Raw genomic sequence first — 18,354 nt, 5'->3', positions numbered from 1 at the left:
ATTTGCATTTAAAATTGCCAATATTTGGAAATTTGGGGCTTTCATGTAAAATCCAAATTTCTAGCTTTTCCTGAAAAATGAGAAGATCTGGCAAAACTTGGCCCAGTTTCAATATGTCAACTGATGTGGAATAGAGTTGTCCTTCATCCTGGATATGTGATTGCCACATGGCCACAAAACCCCTCCCTTTTATTCACCATTCCTGTCCTGGGTACAAGCTGGGTCAACTCTGTGTCTTTGAGCATGTGACATCTGATTTTAACATTTAGGTTTCAATTCTCAATCTCAAATAAAAAAGGAATTTTTGTATTTTTAGTTTGAGAGATTTAATTAAGCTAATTTGCCTGTCACATGTTGGAAGAAATTTCCTTGAGTGCCACTTAAGGAAACTTTTTAATGTGTTTATGCAGTTCAAGATTTTCTAATAAATAACCAAGCCTGTTCGATGTAGCAGATAAAAGATAGGTTTATTTTCCTTTTCCAACCAATGTCCACATAATTTGGACCAATTTGTTGTTCTATATATTTTTTGAATACTTCGCTAGTTTCCAATATTTAAAAATTTCTTCAGACATTTTTCTTAGATTTAAATAAATAATATTATCTAACCTGCCAACCCCCATGGAGCAGGAATTATTAATGTAAACTAAACAAATAATCCTGACAGATGGCATTCTGTAGAATCTTATATTTTATACCTTAAATAAGCATAATAAATTTTACATGATATTCTTTTGCTCATTTCCATTGAGAATTACTGTCCCTTAAATCAGTGTTTTTCATATCTTAAGTTTCACTGATCCATTCTTAGAAATAGCCTCCTGTCTATGAGAACTTTTTCTTTTTCTGATCTTTTTTTAAGTTATCCTTTATAACAGTCTTGAATGCCACTTTAGAGTAATATTCTAATTGTTTTAAGCAAAGGAAGCTTCTATTGAAACCTTAATGTTTTTGGAAATATTAGCTATTACTCAATGTTCATATCACAAGGCATTTACGCCTATTAGTATAAACAGTAGCTTTCTTAAAATCAAATTGCTTTAAGATACTTTAAAAATAGCATCATTTATGTTCTTAGAGCCACAGTCTAATCACAATAATTCCTGACGATTCATGAAAGCTGATTTATAGGACTCTACCAAAATATTAGCCCCTGGTTTGGTTGCTGAATACCTTAAAACAAAATAAAATTTTACTTTAAATAATGCTATATAATCCAGATGTTTCCCATTCTTTGTCTCCCTTCAACATGCCTTAAATTATCTTGTGTTAATAAGCCTTTGATTTTTTTTAAGGAACAGTGTTTCGTGATCTGACTCATCAGGCTACAGTAAGACTCCCAATTATATACCCTAAGGGCACCCTGCACTTTTCCTTTGTAATGCTTTTCATGATTATATAATTAATCAACGGTTTTTTGTTTGTCTCTCTCACTACAATGTGAGGTACATGAAGGCAGGGCACCATTGCCTGTTCACAGCTGTGTGATCATTAGCTATAATACCACTGATTGCATGGTAGATGTTTAATAGTGTTGCTTCTTCAAATGATTCAGTGGATAAATAGATGAATTAATATTTTTTTCCCTGCATTTAAAACTAAATAAAGCTGTATTCTTAGAGAACTTATGACTTAACTTTTTCATGCTGGTCTCCAGGCCTCCAGTTTTGACGTTCTTAAATCAATTCTACATTTGGCAGCTAGACAGATCAGCTTAATATAGGCATGGTTAGGTCAAGTGCCCCGCCAAAACCCCAAAAAGCTAATAATATACCCTTGGCTTTGACAACAAAAACCAAACAAACTAATAAATCCAACAAATGCCTTAGCTTTCCATATATTGCCCTTATTGATGTGGCCCTCATTTACCTCTCCAGCTCCTTATAAATAATCTCCTCTATCCCCTGTGATCTTGGATGTTCTGGGAATTTCAAAATTTCCCATTTACAATTAACTATTTAATTTCCCTATTTCCTCTGCCCGTAAGTCCATGCTGAATTTCTATTCTAAGTTTATGTGTCCTCATCTTTCAAGTTTAAACATTGACATCTCCATGATGCCTTCTCCAAAGTCCCAGAATTAAAAAAAAAAAAAAATTTCCACTCTTTTATGTTGCCATAGCACCCTCTAACCTTTATCTTAGCATTAACAACACCATATTAAAATGAAGCGTTTGTATCTATCTCTTCTGTCAGACTACATTCCCTTAACAATACAACCCGGTTTTATTCTTCTTGCATTCATATACTAAGTATTCATTGTTTTGTATTGAACTAATCTCTCCATAAAAGAATTACAAAAGATTATTATGAAATTTCCACCTCCATTTTTCCCTCTTTATCATTTATAATTGATGACCAAACTATTCTGAAATACTTCAACAGATTGCTTTTTTTCTCTTGCATATTAATTGAAACACTTTAATCAGTAAACTTGAGGCTTTTTTATTTCTTATATTTACACATATTTTGCATTATTTAATTATTCATTAATGAAATAGCTTTATAACTTTTTTTTTTTTTGACTATTTAGTATGTATACAATAAACTTGGTTCTGGTCACTAGGAGATGAAAGATGTAGTTGCTGACCTAAAGAAGCTCAGTAAATAAACAGATAATTAAAATAGAAAATTAGTATTCTTATAGAAGTAAGGACTTGGTAGGATGAATTTTAGCTAGCTAGGTTAAGAAGTAAAATAGAATGTTGCAGATGAAAGAAACAGGATGAGAAAAGATATGGGAGCAACTTAAGACATGGTGCATTCTGAAATTACAAATTTTCTCTTGCCTTTTCAGATGTACGTCTGTTAGTCTAACCCCAATTCTAAACTCAAGGAGGTCCAAAGTCTTCCAGAATTTTTCAGTTAAAGTTTTGGTTTGAAACTTAATATCTAATGGTTAATTCAGACTTCAAATTTCTGCTTTCTAATTTATTTGGATTATTTCTATTCTATACCAGCTCATGTAGACATTACCTCCAATTTAATCTAAACAAAGAAAAACAATTTAAAAATATACAGGCAATAACTTGATTAATTAATCTTCTGGGTAATTTGGAAAGGGGGAGGGCAGTCCTCATCAAAGTTAGACAAACAACTTGAAATTGATTACATACTCATTTGTTGAAGCCTTTGACCAATCAGTTGCTTGAGGTTTTTTTCCTCCAAGTTCTTCAATGCACACTGTTCTCTTACTCCTCTCTCTCCTTCCTACTTACCTTCTACACCTCTTCTCCCCTGGAAGGTTTCTAGGAATATTATAATTTCTATATATATTTTGCATTGTAATTCATCTCCTCCCATCCCACCACCTCGTTTGTCTCATTTCTTTACTAACTAAACTCAATTAAGTTGGATTTTCTTATACTTTAATCAAAAAGCATAATGATTCAGTAATTCACGTAAATTATTTTTAATACTGACTTAATGCCAGATGTGTTACATTTGTAAAGTAGTTCTCTCATCCTTAAAACCAGTGGGACGATTCAATGAAATGAAAAGAGGCGGCACTGTGTATAAACATGAACTTCATGACTAAGTTAAATTACCAACAACCAAGATAAAAAAAAAAAAAGAAATTTGCTTACTTTTTTTTTGTTACTTTGAAATATCTATTCATTTTATTTCTAGTCTTTCATAGGAAATGCTGGGTTTTAATCAAATTTATCTGATTCTGTGCTGTTTGCTTCTTGCTGATTTTAATTCTATCCCTTTCATTGCATCTTCTGTGTTTTCCAGTTCTCTGACTTGGGCTCATTTCATTATTATTCAACATTTATATGCTTCTGCTGCCTTTCAATGAAGGCATGGATTAGGCTCCCCATTCTTATGCAGATGACACTCAGATGTATTTGAAGATTAGCCTTAATTGCTACTCCACTTCTGACATTTTATCTGCTTCTCATAAAGCCATAGAGAAAGGGATGTCCAATTAAATATTATTAAACTGAACTAATAATTGATAGTTCCAAACACTGGTTTAAATAGGTTTTATCATTCACTGTCAGTTATGTGTGTGAGTGCTTCATGACCAACAGTCAAGAATCTGAGAATTTTAACTGATTCAGAGAACAGTTTCTATACCTGTTTCTTGATAGGTTAACAGGTCTTTCACAATTAGGTAAATAATTCAACATTTTTTAAAGCAGATCTTATTATTTACTATATTAAACAATTAAAGCAAAATAAGAGCAAAACAAAATTCTGGCATATTTAAAGTACTATCATCCATGCTTCTAGACATACTCAAATCCTCTTTTTTATGTTTAGATTTTTAACAAATAATTTCCAGTGTAGGATCTCATCTTAATGACTACTTTAAAGACATTGACTATTATATCTTTCATAAGTGGACAACATTTCTTGCCAAACAACCTTCCAAACACCTTAGTACATTGCCTTAGAACAGCAGACAATAGGACTGTTATTCACACCTCTGATAGGGAATCCTTGATAAATGAGAATATTCACCAAAGGGTAGAAGCATTGAATTGCCACTAAATCCAAAGAAAAATAAACAAGCAAACCAGAAACAAAAGAAATTCCTGTTGTGTTTCTCATTATTTTAATCATTTGTACTCATTCATATTTTTCATTCAGTACCAGACACTGTTCTAGGTGCTGGAGAAACCATAACGGACAAAACAAACTGCTTGTTTTCATAAAGCATTCATTCTAGTGGGGGGAAAAGAAAATTATATGTGTGTGAAAATATATAATATACATGTGTAGACTTGTATATAAATATGAATATACATCTGTGTGTATATGCACACATGCATACCTATAAATGCGCATATCATGCATATAAACATGTTTGTATGTAAGTATATCTATGTGCGTGAAGGTGATTTTACGTATGTAAACTTAGATAAGATAGCCAGAATATGCCATTTTAGGAAGTATAATTTAAACAGAAACTTATACATAGTAAGGAAGTTAACCACAGAAATATCTGGGGAAAGTGTACTGCGGGAAGAGGAATGTACTTAGGTTTTAAATTAGGGTCATTATTGGGTGTTTAAGGAATTCCAAGTAAGTGAGTAGAAGGAGTTCAAATCCTGAGAATGGGTTGGAAGAGGCTTATGAAAGTTGCTCAATAACTAAAAATTTCATGGCGAACCTGTAAGGAAAGAGTAGAAGGAGTATATCAATCACAAGAGACCAGAGACCCTAGAGACAAGCCCCAGTTGATATGTTCAATATAAACAAAAATCTCTGCTTTTTCTGGGGAAAATAAATCTTAACTCGTGAAAATTATCCTTCTTACTAAACCAAAAATAAAATGTCATCTTGTCTTACTGGTGTGGTTGATACATTATATGTAGCTTATATTTAAATGCCTGAAGGCTACAATTTAACCAATACATATTTCATTGTACTTAACTTATTCATATAATAGGTTATATAATAGGTTCATGAATAACCTATTCAAACATATAAACATGTGTCTGACCTGAAAAAAAAATGAGGAGTATAATAATAGAAGGGCTAGGGATGAATTTTTTCAGCTTCTGCTACTATATTTATAATATTTTCCTGAAAGGGCATAACTTTTCATACTGTTTCACAACTACCTATATACATTGTTTCACTTTATTTCCAAAACAAAATGGGCTTTAGGAATTTCCTCATTTACACCTGTTTGAATGGCCCATTTAATACCCAGGAAACAGAATTTTTCTCTCTCCACATTGTTCCACTGCAGAACTTCCCAAGTCAATCTTTCCCAGTCAATCTTTCCCAGCCAGAAGAAGTCCAGGGACTCACAAAGGAAGCACTAACTGGCTTCAAATTACTCTGGGAAGGGCGTGAAGGAGGGGCCAGAAATGGTGACAGGGTTTTCTTTGTTCGCTCCTCAAAGCTGTGCTTTCTTTATAAGCACGTGCCCTGCAAATACAGCCCTTCCTTATCCTCCATAGTTCTGAGGAAGCATACTGTCTTTAAATCTCCTCCACTGCCTTTGTCTAGAGCAGGTTGAAAAAATGGCTGCCCTCAGAGCCAGGCTCCCAATAATCTGAAGTATATAATCAGTAGGCATGATCAGCTTTTGGACTGTACCTCACTCCTCTGGATCTTGGGGAACTAGGTCCTCATAGTAACAGTCAGGGTTGCTTGACCAAACAACTGGAGACCAACATGGTTAACACATGAACTTAACCATCCCAGGTACATTCAAAGAAGAGAAGTCATTTACAGAATAGGCCTGACTCTTTAAAATGTCAGGAAATTGCCCTAGAAAAGAAGTCTGGGTCCTTCTAGGGAATAGTTTTATGCTCTATATTAGACTGTTAGAAATTTATCCTATATAAAATAGAAAGGCAGCTAAGTGAAATGATCAAATTTGCATTTTAGAAAGTCAAATGTAGTAGCATTGAGGAGAATGAAACAGAGAGAGATTGGAGTCTAGGAATGTAGTTTAATAGCTATATGTTATCTTGGAAAAAAATGATGATAAGGCACTGAGTAGTAGAACCAGAAGAGAAGAAGGAAAACAGACATTTCTGAGGAGACATATATGGGTCATATGGACTGCTTATGGCAGGGAGGTGAAGGAGATAGTTAATATTTTTTTAATTTAAAGTTTCCAAAAAATATCTCATGGAATTTCCAACAAAGAGAATATTAATCTATAAATTAGGAAGATGCCAACGTTGGTGTAGATTTCATTTATCCATGCAGAGATTACCATTGAAGTCATGGGAGTGAATTAGATCAAAAATTCAGGAAGACCATTAAACAAAGAGAAAAGAGCCCATTATAACAATTAGAACTATGCTACTTAATGATCATATGGAAAAGTGGAACAAGGAGAAAGGATATTGAGCAGAAAGTGAATATTTAAAACATATGGGCAAAGAATCAAGAGAATTCAGTATTGTGTAAGTGGAGGCAGAGAATTCTAAACAAAAATTAATTGTAGTTTCCTTTACTGCTGAGATATCAAGTAAGTGGAAGAATGAAGAGGGAGTATTAGATTTAACAATTAGGAGGTTATTGCTGGTCTTTTAGAAAATACTTTCAACATATAAATGAGATAAGTCAAACTGAAGTGCCCTTTAGAGTGAATGAGGGAGAAGGAGATGGCATAGGGTATAGAAGACTTCCAAGAATTTGGGTAGTAAATAGGGGGAAAAAGTGGTGGATGATAAAGTAATGTTGAAGGAAGAAAAGTAGCATTATTACTTTTCCTTATTATAAAATAATGGTTCTATTATTTAAAAAAATTAGAAATCAGAGAAAAAAAGTAAATTAAAAGTAACCATAAATCACCAATAGGTATAACCTTCAATGACAAGTATTGTCTGAATAAAATTAATGCTAAAAACATAAGCTAAAGGGAAGAAGTTAGTAAAGAAAGCTATGTTTCCCTTTAAAAAGGCTCATTTTTAGTGACAAGATGACAAGATTTGGAGTCAGAAGACCTGAGTTCAATTCTTGATTATGCTGTTTAATAGCTGAGTGACCTTGTGCAAAGCAGGCCAACTTTTAAGACTACTATAAATTGATCTTCAAAGTGGTTATGGTAATAATTATGTAAAGACTTCAATATATATAAAAATACATGTTTAATTGTACTGCAATAAAAATACAATATAGAATTATTGATGGGTTATCGAAGGGTAATATAGGTAGGATATTAATGGAATGGGGACAGAAATTTAAATAAAAAGTAATGACCCCAAGAAACTGTGGTCAAGAAGGAAATTGAGAAACTGATTCAGAGAAGTCATTAGCTTTTGTTAAGTAACAGAGAGAAGAATTAGAAAACTGAGAAAATTTTGCAACTTTTAACATTTGTGAAAATTTATTAAAATTATTCCAATGTAGCTCTTTTATAGTCTCAGTGGTCTACTTCAGTTGTAAGAACAGAAAAAGAGTTTTTATATTGATGTCTTGACTATGCTATTATGAGTCCTAGGGTAACCAATAAATAGAAATGAAAACACTATTTAGATTGCTTAATAAATCAGAGTCTTGATTTTTTTTCACATTGCCGATTTTTGTCAACAGAATATTGGATAACTACACCTCTCTCTAATTAAACTAACATATTTACAGTCAAAGAGCAATTTAAAATGCCTCACACTTCTATTCATAACTAATCTTCAGTTAATGTTGAAAATATTGAGCAGTTGAACCTCAAGGTGTGAAAAAGCACTCTCTAATTTTGATAAGTGGCATTAGATTGCCATAATATAGATTTCAATGTGGCTATAACTGCAGAATTTCAAATTTAAAGAATTTGCAAGATAGTTTCTCACCATGGTTTTGCATAAGGTATACACCCATTTTTTAAAATGCTGTTTCTCTTTCAGTGAAGACCTGTGGCTCGAATCTTCAGGGACCAAGTGGTACCTTTACGTCTCCCAACTTTCCATTTCAGTATGATAGCAATGCACAATGTGTTTGGGTCATCACTGCAGTGAATACAAACAAGGTAAGGGAAAACCATCCAGGGTAGAAATTTATAATCATGAAGACAAAGGCAAAGAGATCGTAAGGAAAGTACAGCATAAAGAGTTCATAACTAAAGTATGATTTCTGCCCTATTTTCCTATGTACCCGTTTTATTAAAGATACAGGTATATAAGAAATGTGGGAAAAAAATAAAAAGAATGAAATTCTACTTCCAGATACTGCGAATGAAATGAAATGAAGATGAGAACACATTAAAATTATAAATGAGTAATTTTCTGAAATACATCTTGAAGGTTGTCAGTATATATGTGTTTGCATGGATTTACACTTAATATTTCTTTTGCTTAACATATCATTCAGGTATAACATGATTTTATACTTAGCTGACTTTTATTTCAATATTCCTCTATTTCTATAGGTGCACAGCTATTATTTATTATTAAAAGTTGGTTTAATGTGCTCTGTATTAATAGAGGACTCATAGATATTTCAAAAGGTTGGATGATCTTTGTACTAGAGTCTAAGTTGAGTGTACATTTAAATATGTATCTGCCACTATACTTCAAATAAAATTATAACTCTGAATGAGTATAAAATAGTTGAAAAATTAGCTAATTTTCCTCTCCTACAGTCTTTATCCAGCTTCTCCTTGTATCCTGTGCTTTTATACTACTACAAAGCACATCTACAAGAAGAACTGACATTTTTCTTTGATTTTATTTTATTGTCTATGGGTTAGATTATGGGAAGTTTGCACATTCTCAGGTCAGATAATGGGTCAAATGCCAATTTATAAATTATTATCTGATAAAATTTGAAAGAGTTATTTAACTTTTCTGAAGCTCAGCTTCTTTACCTATAAAATGTGAATATTGAGTATACATTTCACAACCTTGTGAAAAATAAAGTAATGCAATCAGTGCTTAGTAGACTTAGTAAGTAATTGAAATATATTAAATCATTGTTATTGTTTCCCTAAGAAAAATCTATCTTCTATTTATCTGAAAAATAAAGTGCTATGGGAAGGTAGTTGAGATATACCAATTCAAATCACTTTCCCAGTCGCATATCCCTTCACAGCATTATGCTACCTAATCATCTGCTAGGAGTGTCTGCAAGTATATATAACAGGTTTATGAAACCTAATTCTAAAAGTTTTAGAACTGGTTTAAATAACTACTCAGTGACTAATTACAATTGCCGCATAGGAGAGCCCTGGTTTTAAAACTCAGAAGAACCAGATCATAGACCTATAGTGTCCAGAATTACCTACATAAATTTGGGAAAACCACCAAATCCACCTCCTTAGCTGCAATATGAGAATAATTTTATTTGCCAACCTTGTATAATTAGTTCAATTCAATTAAAAACTTATTTTTTAATGTATTCTCTTGGCAAATCTCTTGGATGTTGAGAAAATAAAAAAGATAGTGCGTGATAAATAAAGCAACATTTGTTAAACACTTAAAATATGCAAGACATTATTTCAGCACTTTTATGAATTATTTAATCTACACAAGATTCCTATGAGATAGATACATTTATTATCTGCATTTGAAAGAAAGGATAAATAACTCTGCTTTGCTAAGTTTAAATGATTCTCATTACTCTGCTGCATAAAGCTTCACAGAAGACACCTCATTTCTTCTTTTTTGTCTTATATAATCTATCAAACTTTTATCTTTTGCCATGTGAAAAAAATCCATTGTTTCTGAATAGGACGTTATGATAACTTTTATTTCTTTGCTAATTTTATCAAGTAGCTGGATTTAGACATTAATATTCGATTTCTTAGTATAGCTCTCTTTTATGATATTCTAGACAAATTGGTTTTCCTATATTTTTAGCCGTGATACATCAGCAAGAATAATATATTGAAATAGAATGAAAATTTTGAATGGAAAAAGCACATTGAGAAATAATTTTTTTAAAAAAGAAATATTACAGCACGGTCAGTTCATACTCACATATGTATTTGCAGAAAATAACATTTTCCCTTATTATACCAATGTACTTTTCTATATTCTATTCCAATCTATTCTTGTCTATTCATTTTTTAAATCATTGTTCGTGCTTCCACTAAATCAATTTCATGATGCACTAACAAGTGGTAACACAGTTTGAAAAACATTACTGAATGTATTTGCTTCCATCGTTACTACCTCAGAATTCATTTTGGAAGATAACTGCTGCTGTAAACCACAGGTCCACAACTCTGCTAGTTGGTGTAACACCAATTAACCAAAGTTTTAATTGATTCCTCAATATCTATAACTATCTCAATATCTATGATTATCTATCATGCTTTTCTTCATATTTGAAATCACCAACACAAGTAGGTAATTGGTAGAAATAATCCAAACTTGAAACTGAAGAAACTAGTTGAAAGTATTTTCAAATCCAAACTGTACCTCTTACTAATTATAAGATCTTAGGTAGCATCCTGATTCCTCTAAGTCAAAATTTTGTTTTTTCATCTATTAGATATAATACAACTATATTGTATGGTTGTTGTACTGATTTAGATAAGGAAATGCAAAAAGTCTGAGACAAAGTAAGATCACTTTAAGTGACATCTATTATTATTGCCTAATGTGACCACATTAGGAAAAATCTTCTCTTTAGTTATTTATTATACTTAAGTATTAATGAGGAAAAAAAAGCATCATCCCATCCTATTTTCTTCCATATTTGATTATGTGGTTGAATAATTTATAGGCGACTGGTGCCTTATGCTAAAAATTTGGAACATTAAATTATTTTTATTTATTTATTTTAAAGGAACTTTACATTGCATAAATGTTACATGAAAAATATAGGGGATTCCATATACCCCACTCCATCCCACACGTTCTCACATTAATAACATCCTAAAATAATGTGGTACATTTGTTACAATTGATAAACACTTATTGAAGCATTGCCACTAACCATGGATTATAGTTTACATTAAAGTTTACACTCTGTCCCATGCAATTTTGTAGGTTTTGGCAAAATATATTACGACCTGTATCTGTCATTGTCATGTCACGCAGGATAATTCCAATACTCCTGAAAATATCCTCATATTACACCTATTTTCCCCTCTCCCTCCCCTCAGAACCTCTGGTGGCCACTGCCTCCACATCAATGATAAGTTATTCCATTCCTAGAATAACAAGTCTATAGTAGAATAATAATAAGTCTACTTTAGTCCATTGTTCATTCCCCAGTCTTGAAGATTTAGGGATGTTAATACCTACTCTGCCTCTAATTGAGAGGGAGTTTAGTTCCCATGAGTCAGATGAATGGAACGCCCTTCTTGCAGTTGCAAACTGTCCCTTGGGAGGGCATTGTCCATCATAATCACATTGTTAGTTATCTTGGTGAGTCCAATGAACTGGATGGTAGATGCTGCAATTCTGCTGAGATACAGGGCCCAACTGACATGTGAATGGATCAAAGATTTAAGTCTCTTGGACATATACCTATTAACTATAGTACTAATTATAGGTTCAAAATGAAGGGACAAAAGAGCCATGTGACAGGAACCAAAAATGAGTCCTGCTCTGCAACACTGGGAACATAAATTCCAATGTAAGGCCCACTGGCAGTGCACCAAACTCCTGACCTCTCTGGCCTGCCTATAGTGTCTGGATGTCTCCAGAACCCTCAGAAGCCCCAATATTTGAGGCACTATTTACCTTGGCAGTCAATGAGATCCAGCTGAGATATGCTAGGAGTAACCTCTGGAATGACCACCCAACTCACTTTGAAATCTCTTAGTCATAAGAACTCATTTGTATTTAACATCCCCCCTCATGGTCAAGGAATTTTTCCACTTGCTTTGCTAGTTGGTGCTTGGTAATAATCCCTTGGTGCCAGGGAGGTTCATCCCTGGGAATCATGCCCCATGCTGGGGCAAAGTTAGTACATTTATATGCTGAGTTTGGCTTAGAGAGAGGCCACATTTCTGCAAAAGGAGGCCCTCAGGAGGTAACACTTAGGTAATATATAATACCAGGCTAAGTTTCAATTTCAAAAGAAAAGGTTCATAAGTACAATCAACAATATCAAGGGCCCAACACAATGGTCCATCCTCCTTCACTAGGCACTGCCCCTGTGCTCAGGGGTTTTTCTTGCTGTCCTGTTGGAGAATGTAGCAGAACTCCCAGGATGGGAATTTGATATTCTTTTGTTTATTGTGAGGATCTCCACTCACCATGATAATGTCCCATGAACACTGAACACATTCATAATCCTTAGAGGCATGCCCCAGATAAACCCCTTCCTATGCATTCCCCCATGAGTGACAGCCTCAGCCTGCACCAATGTTCCTCCCCTGCCCAGTTGTGACCCTTCTGTAATCCAAAACCTTTCCAAAGATGAAGTCAAGAAAACAATTGAATAAAAACAATAGGAAAATGAAATAATAATGATAGTTTTAAAAATAACTTATAAAATACAAAAAATCATTTAAAAATATTTAAGTAATAAAAAACTTTTTTAGACATTATATCTTTCATTACAGTAAGATCTGTGGTCTTCTATGTATAGTGATATTTTCTTCTTCATATTCCCAGAGTGTCTTTTTTTTTTCATTTTATCTTCAAAGAAGCTTTAGGTTACAGAAAAGTCATACAGGGAATTCCTTTATCCCAACACTCTTCCACTTTTCCCCTCTCCCCTATTTTACATGTGGATGGTACATTTGTTACAATTGATGAACAAATATTGAAGCATTGCTACTAACCATGGTCAATGGTTTACATTGTGATTTACATTTTAGACCATACTCTTTTATAAATTTTGGTGAAACTTAAAATGACCTGTATCCACTATTGCAAGATCATGCAGAATAATTGTAATGCCGTAAAAATTCCCTATGTTCTTGCTATTCTATTCTTCCCTTCCCCTCCCTCAGGACCTATGGTAATCACTAAGTTTCACTTTTTTAAGAATAAAATTCATAGTTACTTGCAATAATATTGAGGGCTTGACATAGTGATCTGTTTTCTTTTATTATGCACTGCCTATATTCTCAAGAAACTCAAGTCCCTCTATTTGAGAACATAGTGCAATTTCCCAGGATGGGAGTTTAATATTTTATCGTTTATTGTGTGGGTCTCTACCCACTGATATAACACACTATGACAAGATGAACACTTACATATTCCATAGAGGCCTGCCCCATGTGCACCCTGCCCTGTATGCATTCCCCCACATCCAATACCCTACACCAGTAATCGTCCCCTGCTATATTTGCCAAAAGACCATTCCCAACATTGTAGTTTTAACCGTAGACCTGCAAATCCCCAGAGTTCCTTCCCCCAACCCTCCCCCCAGTTCCATGGATAATCCAACCCAACCCCAACCACCCTACCCTCCTCACAGACTGGTACCACCAAACCCAATAGCATCACTGTCATGTCCATCCACTACACAGCTACAGCCTTCCACCTTTTCATAGATTTTGCCCATATGGGCATTGGCTCACAACCCTCTTCTCCCTTTCTGTCTCCCGTAAACCTATCTCCCATACTCTATGAGTCTGCTCAATTTGCTTAGTCTATATCAATGAAGTCGTGTAGTATTTGTCCTTCAGTTCCTGGCTTACTTCACCCAATATAAGATCTTCAAGATTTATCCATGTTATCCCATTTGTTAATACTGCATTCCTTCTTACAGCTGAGTAATGTTCCATTGTACATATACCACAATTCATCTGTTGCTGGACATTTAGGTTGCTTCCAACTTTTGGCAATGATGAATAATGCTGCTATGAACATTGGTGTTTATATGTCTGTTTATGTCTCTGCTTTCAATTCTTCTGGATATATACCCAGCAGTGGGATTGCCTGATCATATGGCATTTCTATAGTTAGCTACCTAAGGAACCACCAAAATGTCCTCCACAATGTCTGTACCATTAAACATTTCCACCAGAAGTGGATAAGTGAGGAACATTAAATTATAATCATTGTTACTGATCAGTTTACAAACATTGCAATTAAGGTTACTAAAAAATATATATATATATTTTGGCTGAGCATCACAATCTTAAAGTAATATATATTTTTATGTTACTTTATTCACCTTAATTATAGAATTTGAATGATTATTATAATGAGGGTTTCTTCATTATAGCAAGCTAATATATTGTAATGTACACATTAAACAAGTCTGATCATTGAATTAATTGTTCAACATGCATTAACATACACACTATCTCCACATCTGAAATAAATCCCTTACTGTCTTGAGCTTTCCTAAAGTCTATGAGGGTGATTTTTTTCTCAATGTCAGGTAGTCTAACACATTTGTCTTCAATATGAGTTATGTGTATGCCTGGGGTGCATGAATAATTCCTAGAGTATATATGGGTTGCCTGGACACCATTTTCAGATCTTCCACCATTGAAATTTTTCCTGCCTGAAGACCCGCTTGTATATGCTGGTTCTCCATTATCACCTTCTCTCTTAGAATTTATCTTATTCCAAGTTCCAAAGGAAAGATTATACTACTTTCCCAGGTGGAATGTTAGTATATTAGTCAGCCAGAGGGGTGCTGATGCAAAGTACCAGAAATCTATTGGCTTTTATAAAGGGTATTTATTTGGAGTAAAAGCTTACAATTACAAGGCCCTAAAGAGTCTAACTCAAGGTACTATAAGAGGTACTTCCTCACCAAATGTCTGTTGCCAAGTGTTGAAGCAAGATAGCTGCTGATATCTGTGAGGGTTCAGCTTTCCTCTTTCCTCTTAAGGCTCCATGGGCCCAACTTCCAATCTCAGCTATAGGCCGGAGGGCTCTTTTCTTTCAGGGCTTAGCTGCTCTGTTCTCTTCACAAGGTCCCCTGTAAACTGATAGGTAATGATTCATCAGTCTTTGCTGGGGCTGCAAAATCAACGCTGACAAGTTCTCTCCTCTGCTATGTCTGTGGAGCTCTCTGTTCCTCTGTGTGTCTCTTTCCCTGTCTTCTTGATTATCTGTTTATATAGCCCTCAAAGGGGGCAAGGACTCGAACTGAGCCGCCTTAATGATGTGGTTGAGTTAAAGCCCTAATCTTGATTTAATCAAGTAAACGTAAAGTCTTTGAATTTAAATCAATCAAAGGGTATCATGCCCAGAGAAACAAACCAGTTTACAGACATAATCAATATCTCTTTTTGGAATTCATAAATAATATCAAACTGCCATAGTTAGTATGCTACATTGCTTGAGTATAAATAAAACTCTGAGAATCCAGCTGCATAGCTCCTTAAGGGAAAGTTTTTTAAATTAAAAAAAAAAGAAAAAAGAGGTTCAATAGGAAATATTTGCAGATATCAGTGACTTATTTTATTCCACCAATAAACTCATGAATAAGCCCATGTTATTATCTATCTATCTATCTATCTATCTATCTATCTATCTATCTATCTATCATCTAAATATCCTTCTGTTCTCTTATACATTTATCTGCATCTGTCTACCCTAAAATTAAAATTCATGATATATGAAAGCATATCATAACCTAGTTTGAACTGAAAACCAAAATTCAACTTCTTCAAAGAATTTCTGATTTGGTTCAGTAATGGAAAGAGGGGATGCTCCCAGTGGCAAAGGTGATTCTGGCAGACTTGGGGTTTTAAGAGTCTCAGCTTTATCACAGAGAAGAATATAGAAGTGCTGTCTTGGAGCCAAGAGAAGCACATAAATAATTAGCCCAGAACTGTAGTCAAATAATATCAGGGAGGATGCAGATGGAGCTCTAGTTTGGGAGAAAAAGACACACAAATTCATGCTTGGATATATTAAAACTGAGGTGTCTATTAATTTGGATATACAAGTGTGAAGATCAGAAAAGGAAAAGAAGGTTGGGGATGAAAATATAGATTTGCTAGTTGTCAGCATATAGATGTTATTTCAAGCCATGAAACTGAATGAGATCATAAAGTAAGTCTTAGGATGAAACTTAAAATTAGAATAAATGGTGGGTGAACATCTGTTAAAGTGAATGAGTAGGATGCCTAATTGAAAATATGCTTATAATATTGTGTATATTTTTCTTACATTACATTTTTATGTAATTGAACACCATCTATTCCCATCCCAGGATCCAAATAAACATAGAGGAATCTCAGAATAAATGACTCAGGTATATTTGTACTATTTGTTTCAAACATAAATGCATAAAATTGCTATTAAAGTTACAAAATACTTTGTAGTGTTAATATATTAATAGCAAGATTTGACTGTTGTTTTTTTTTTTATTCAGTTGATACTAAATGAAGACCCTGTATCATACGAAGTTTCCCAAACTTTTTTTCCTTGGTATAGAAAAAGTGGTCCCCATACTCAAAGTCAGGACTGTTGATTACAATAATTTACATTGATTAAGCTCACTCAAATGTATTAGCCTTTAAAAATGAAAACAACAATCACACGAGGAAAACATCAGGCGGTCTGTTATACCCTGTACAGTCCTTCTTACCATAACATTGAAATTCCCTTGTTTCAGTTAAGTGTTAATTCTGACTTTGCAGGGAAACAAACAAACAAAAACTCTAAACTGATATTTTTGGACTTAGCATGAAGTTGCCCTCAATGCTTACCTATTACCCTGTAATGAAAATTAGGCTTTGACTTTAATCCTTACTCAGTACCTACCTTTTGTTTTGGTATTGGGAAACCTGTCTTTTTTCCTGTCTATCTGTTACATTATGTTCACTTTGCTAAGCTGGGATAATTCCTTGCTATTCTAAGTCCCTTTCCCTGGGATAGGAGTTCTTTTGCTAATTCCCAGCCCCTTATCTACAGTTTCACAACCAGGCAAAAAAGTTTCTCCCAATTATACAAGTGCCTGCTCCTGGCGCCTTATCATTTTGTTTTACCTCCTAAACCAATCTTCTGTGCACAACTTTGCTCTTGTTTTAGTGCCATTTACATATTGCCATTTTTCTGTTAGGTGTCCCCCCAGCTTTTACAATTGTTTCAATCATTGTGAGACTTTCTCTTTTCTACTGCAGGCTGCTTGTTTATTCATTTATTCGATACATATTTATTGAGGAATTATTAAATACCTTGTAGTTCTTGATATTGGGGATTTAGCAGTGTACAAATCAAAATTTTTCTTTCATAAAATTAACATTGTAGTCAGGGGATGTAAACAATGAAACAAAAATAAGTAATGGGCATAACACTATATAGATTAGCAGAACAAGAGGCATGAGATTTATGAGGTATGGGCTGCTACTTTACACAAAAAACACTGCAGGAGGGCATAAAGAAAAAAAAAAATAAGTAGAACTTGGCGTAAAATAGACATGGACCCAAATTGTGTCTTGCTTACAGAATATCCATCTGTTGCCCATTCTTTATCAAAGTTAGGGAACTACCATTCTCCCATACTCTGTGGTTTTAAAGGGAGCTTCAAACAAAGCTACACTGCCTAATTCCTCCACTATCATCTGTGTCATAGTGTGGTATGATGGAACCAAATTTTTTTGCCTCCTGAGAACAGACTGTTAAATTATGAGGAATTTTGCAAGCTGGTTATGAAGCACAGAAATATTAAAATTTAACTTACATAAACATAAAATTTAATTACATTAAAAACAAACATAATAAATACTCAAAATTCCTCATTTCCTAAACATTTCACTCCCCTTTATTATTAACTGTTCTTTTGAGGTTATTTGCATCTATTTTAATGATGTGGTAGAACTACTCTATCATAGTATGCTACTATGCATCTCTTTCCAAACTGTATTTAGTCACAGTATTAACTTGATATTGAGCAGGGTGGGAGAATTTACACTATGGGAACAAGCATATACTACAATCAAGACTTGATTTATTTGTTGTGTTCATTGTCTAGGCATAGTAATCAATGGAGAAAATGTTAACAATGAAGATTAAATTTAAAAGTTGACTTGCCTGTAATCATTGCATTGTGAAAGGCACACAAAATT

General features: G+C 33.8%; 1 protein-coding gene across 2 annotated transcripts in view; it reads left to right on the top strand.

The window, feature by feature from the left end:
* The window catches only part of CSMD3 (CUB and Sushi multiple domains 3), a 1,328,729-nt gene that overhangs the window by 587,114 nt on the left and 723,261 nt on the right, over window positions 1-18,354 (top strand). For both annotated transcript variants that reach the window (XM_058275930.2, XM_058275932.2), the window contains one exon: window positions 8,318-8,439. In XM_058275930.2, the coding sequence (XP_058131913.1) occupies window positions 8,318-8,439 (122 nt within the window). The remainder of the gene's footprint in view (window positions 1-8,317; window positions 8,440-18,354) is intronic.

Source organism: Dasypus novemcinctus, chromosome 14 (genome assembly GCF_030445035.2).
Source record: "Dasypus novemcinctus isolate mDasNov1 chromosome 14, mDasNov1.1.hap2, whole genome shotgun sequence".
Lineage (NCBI taxonomy): Eukaryota > Metazoa > Chordata > Mammalia > Cingulata > Dasypodidae > Dasypus > Dasypus novemcinctus.
Note: the sequence above shows the minus strand (reverse complement) of the source record. Positions and strands in the feature narration are given on the sequence as shown.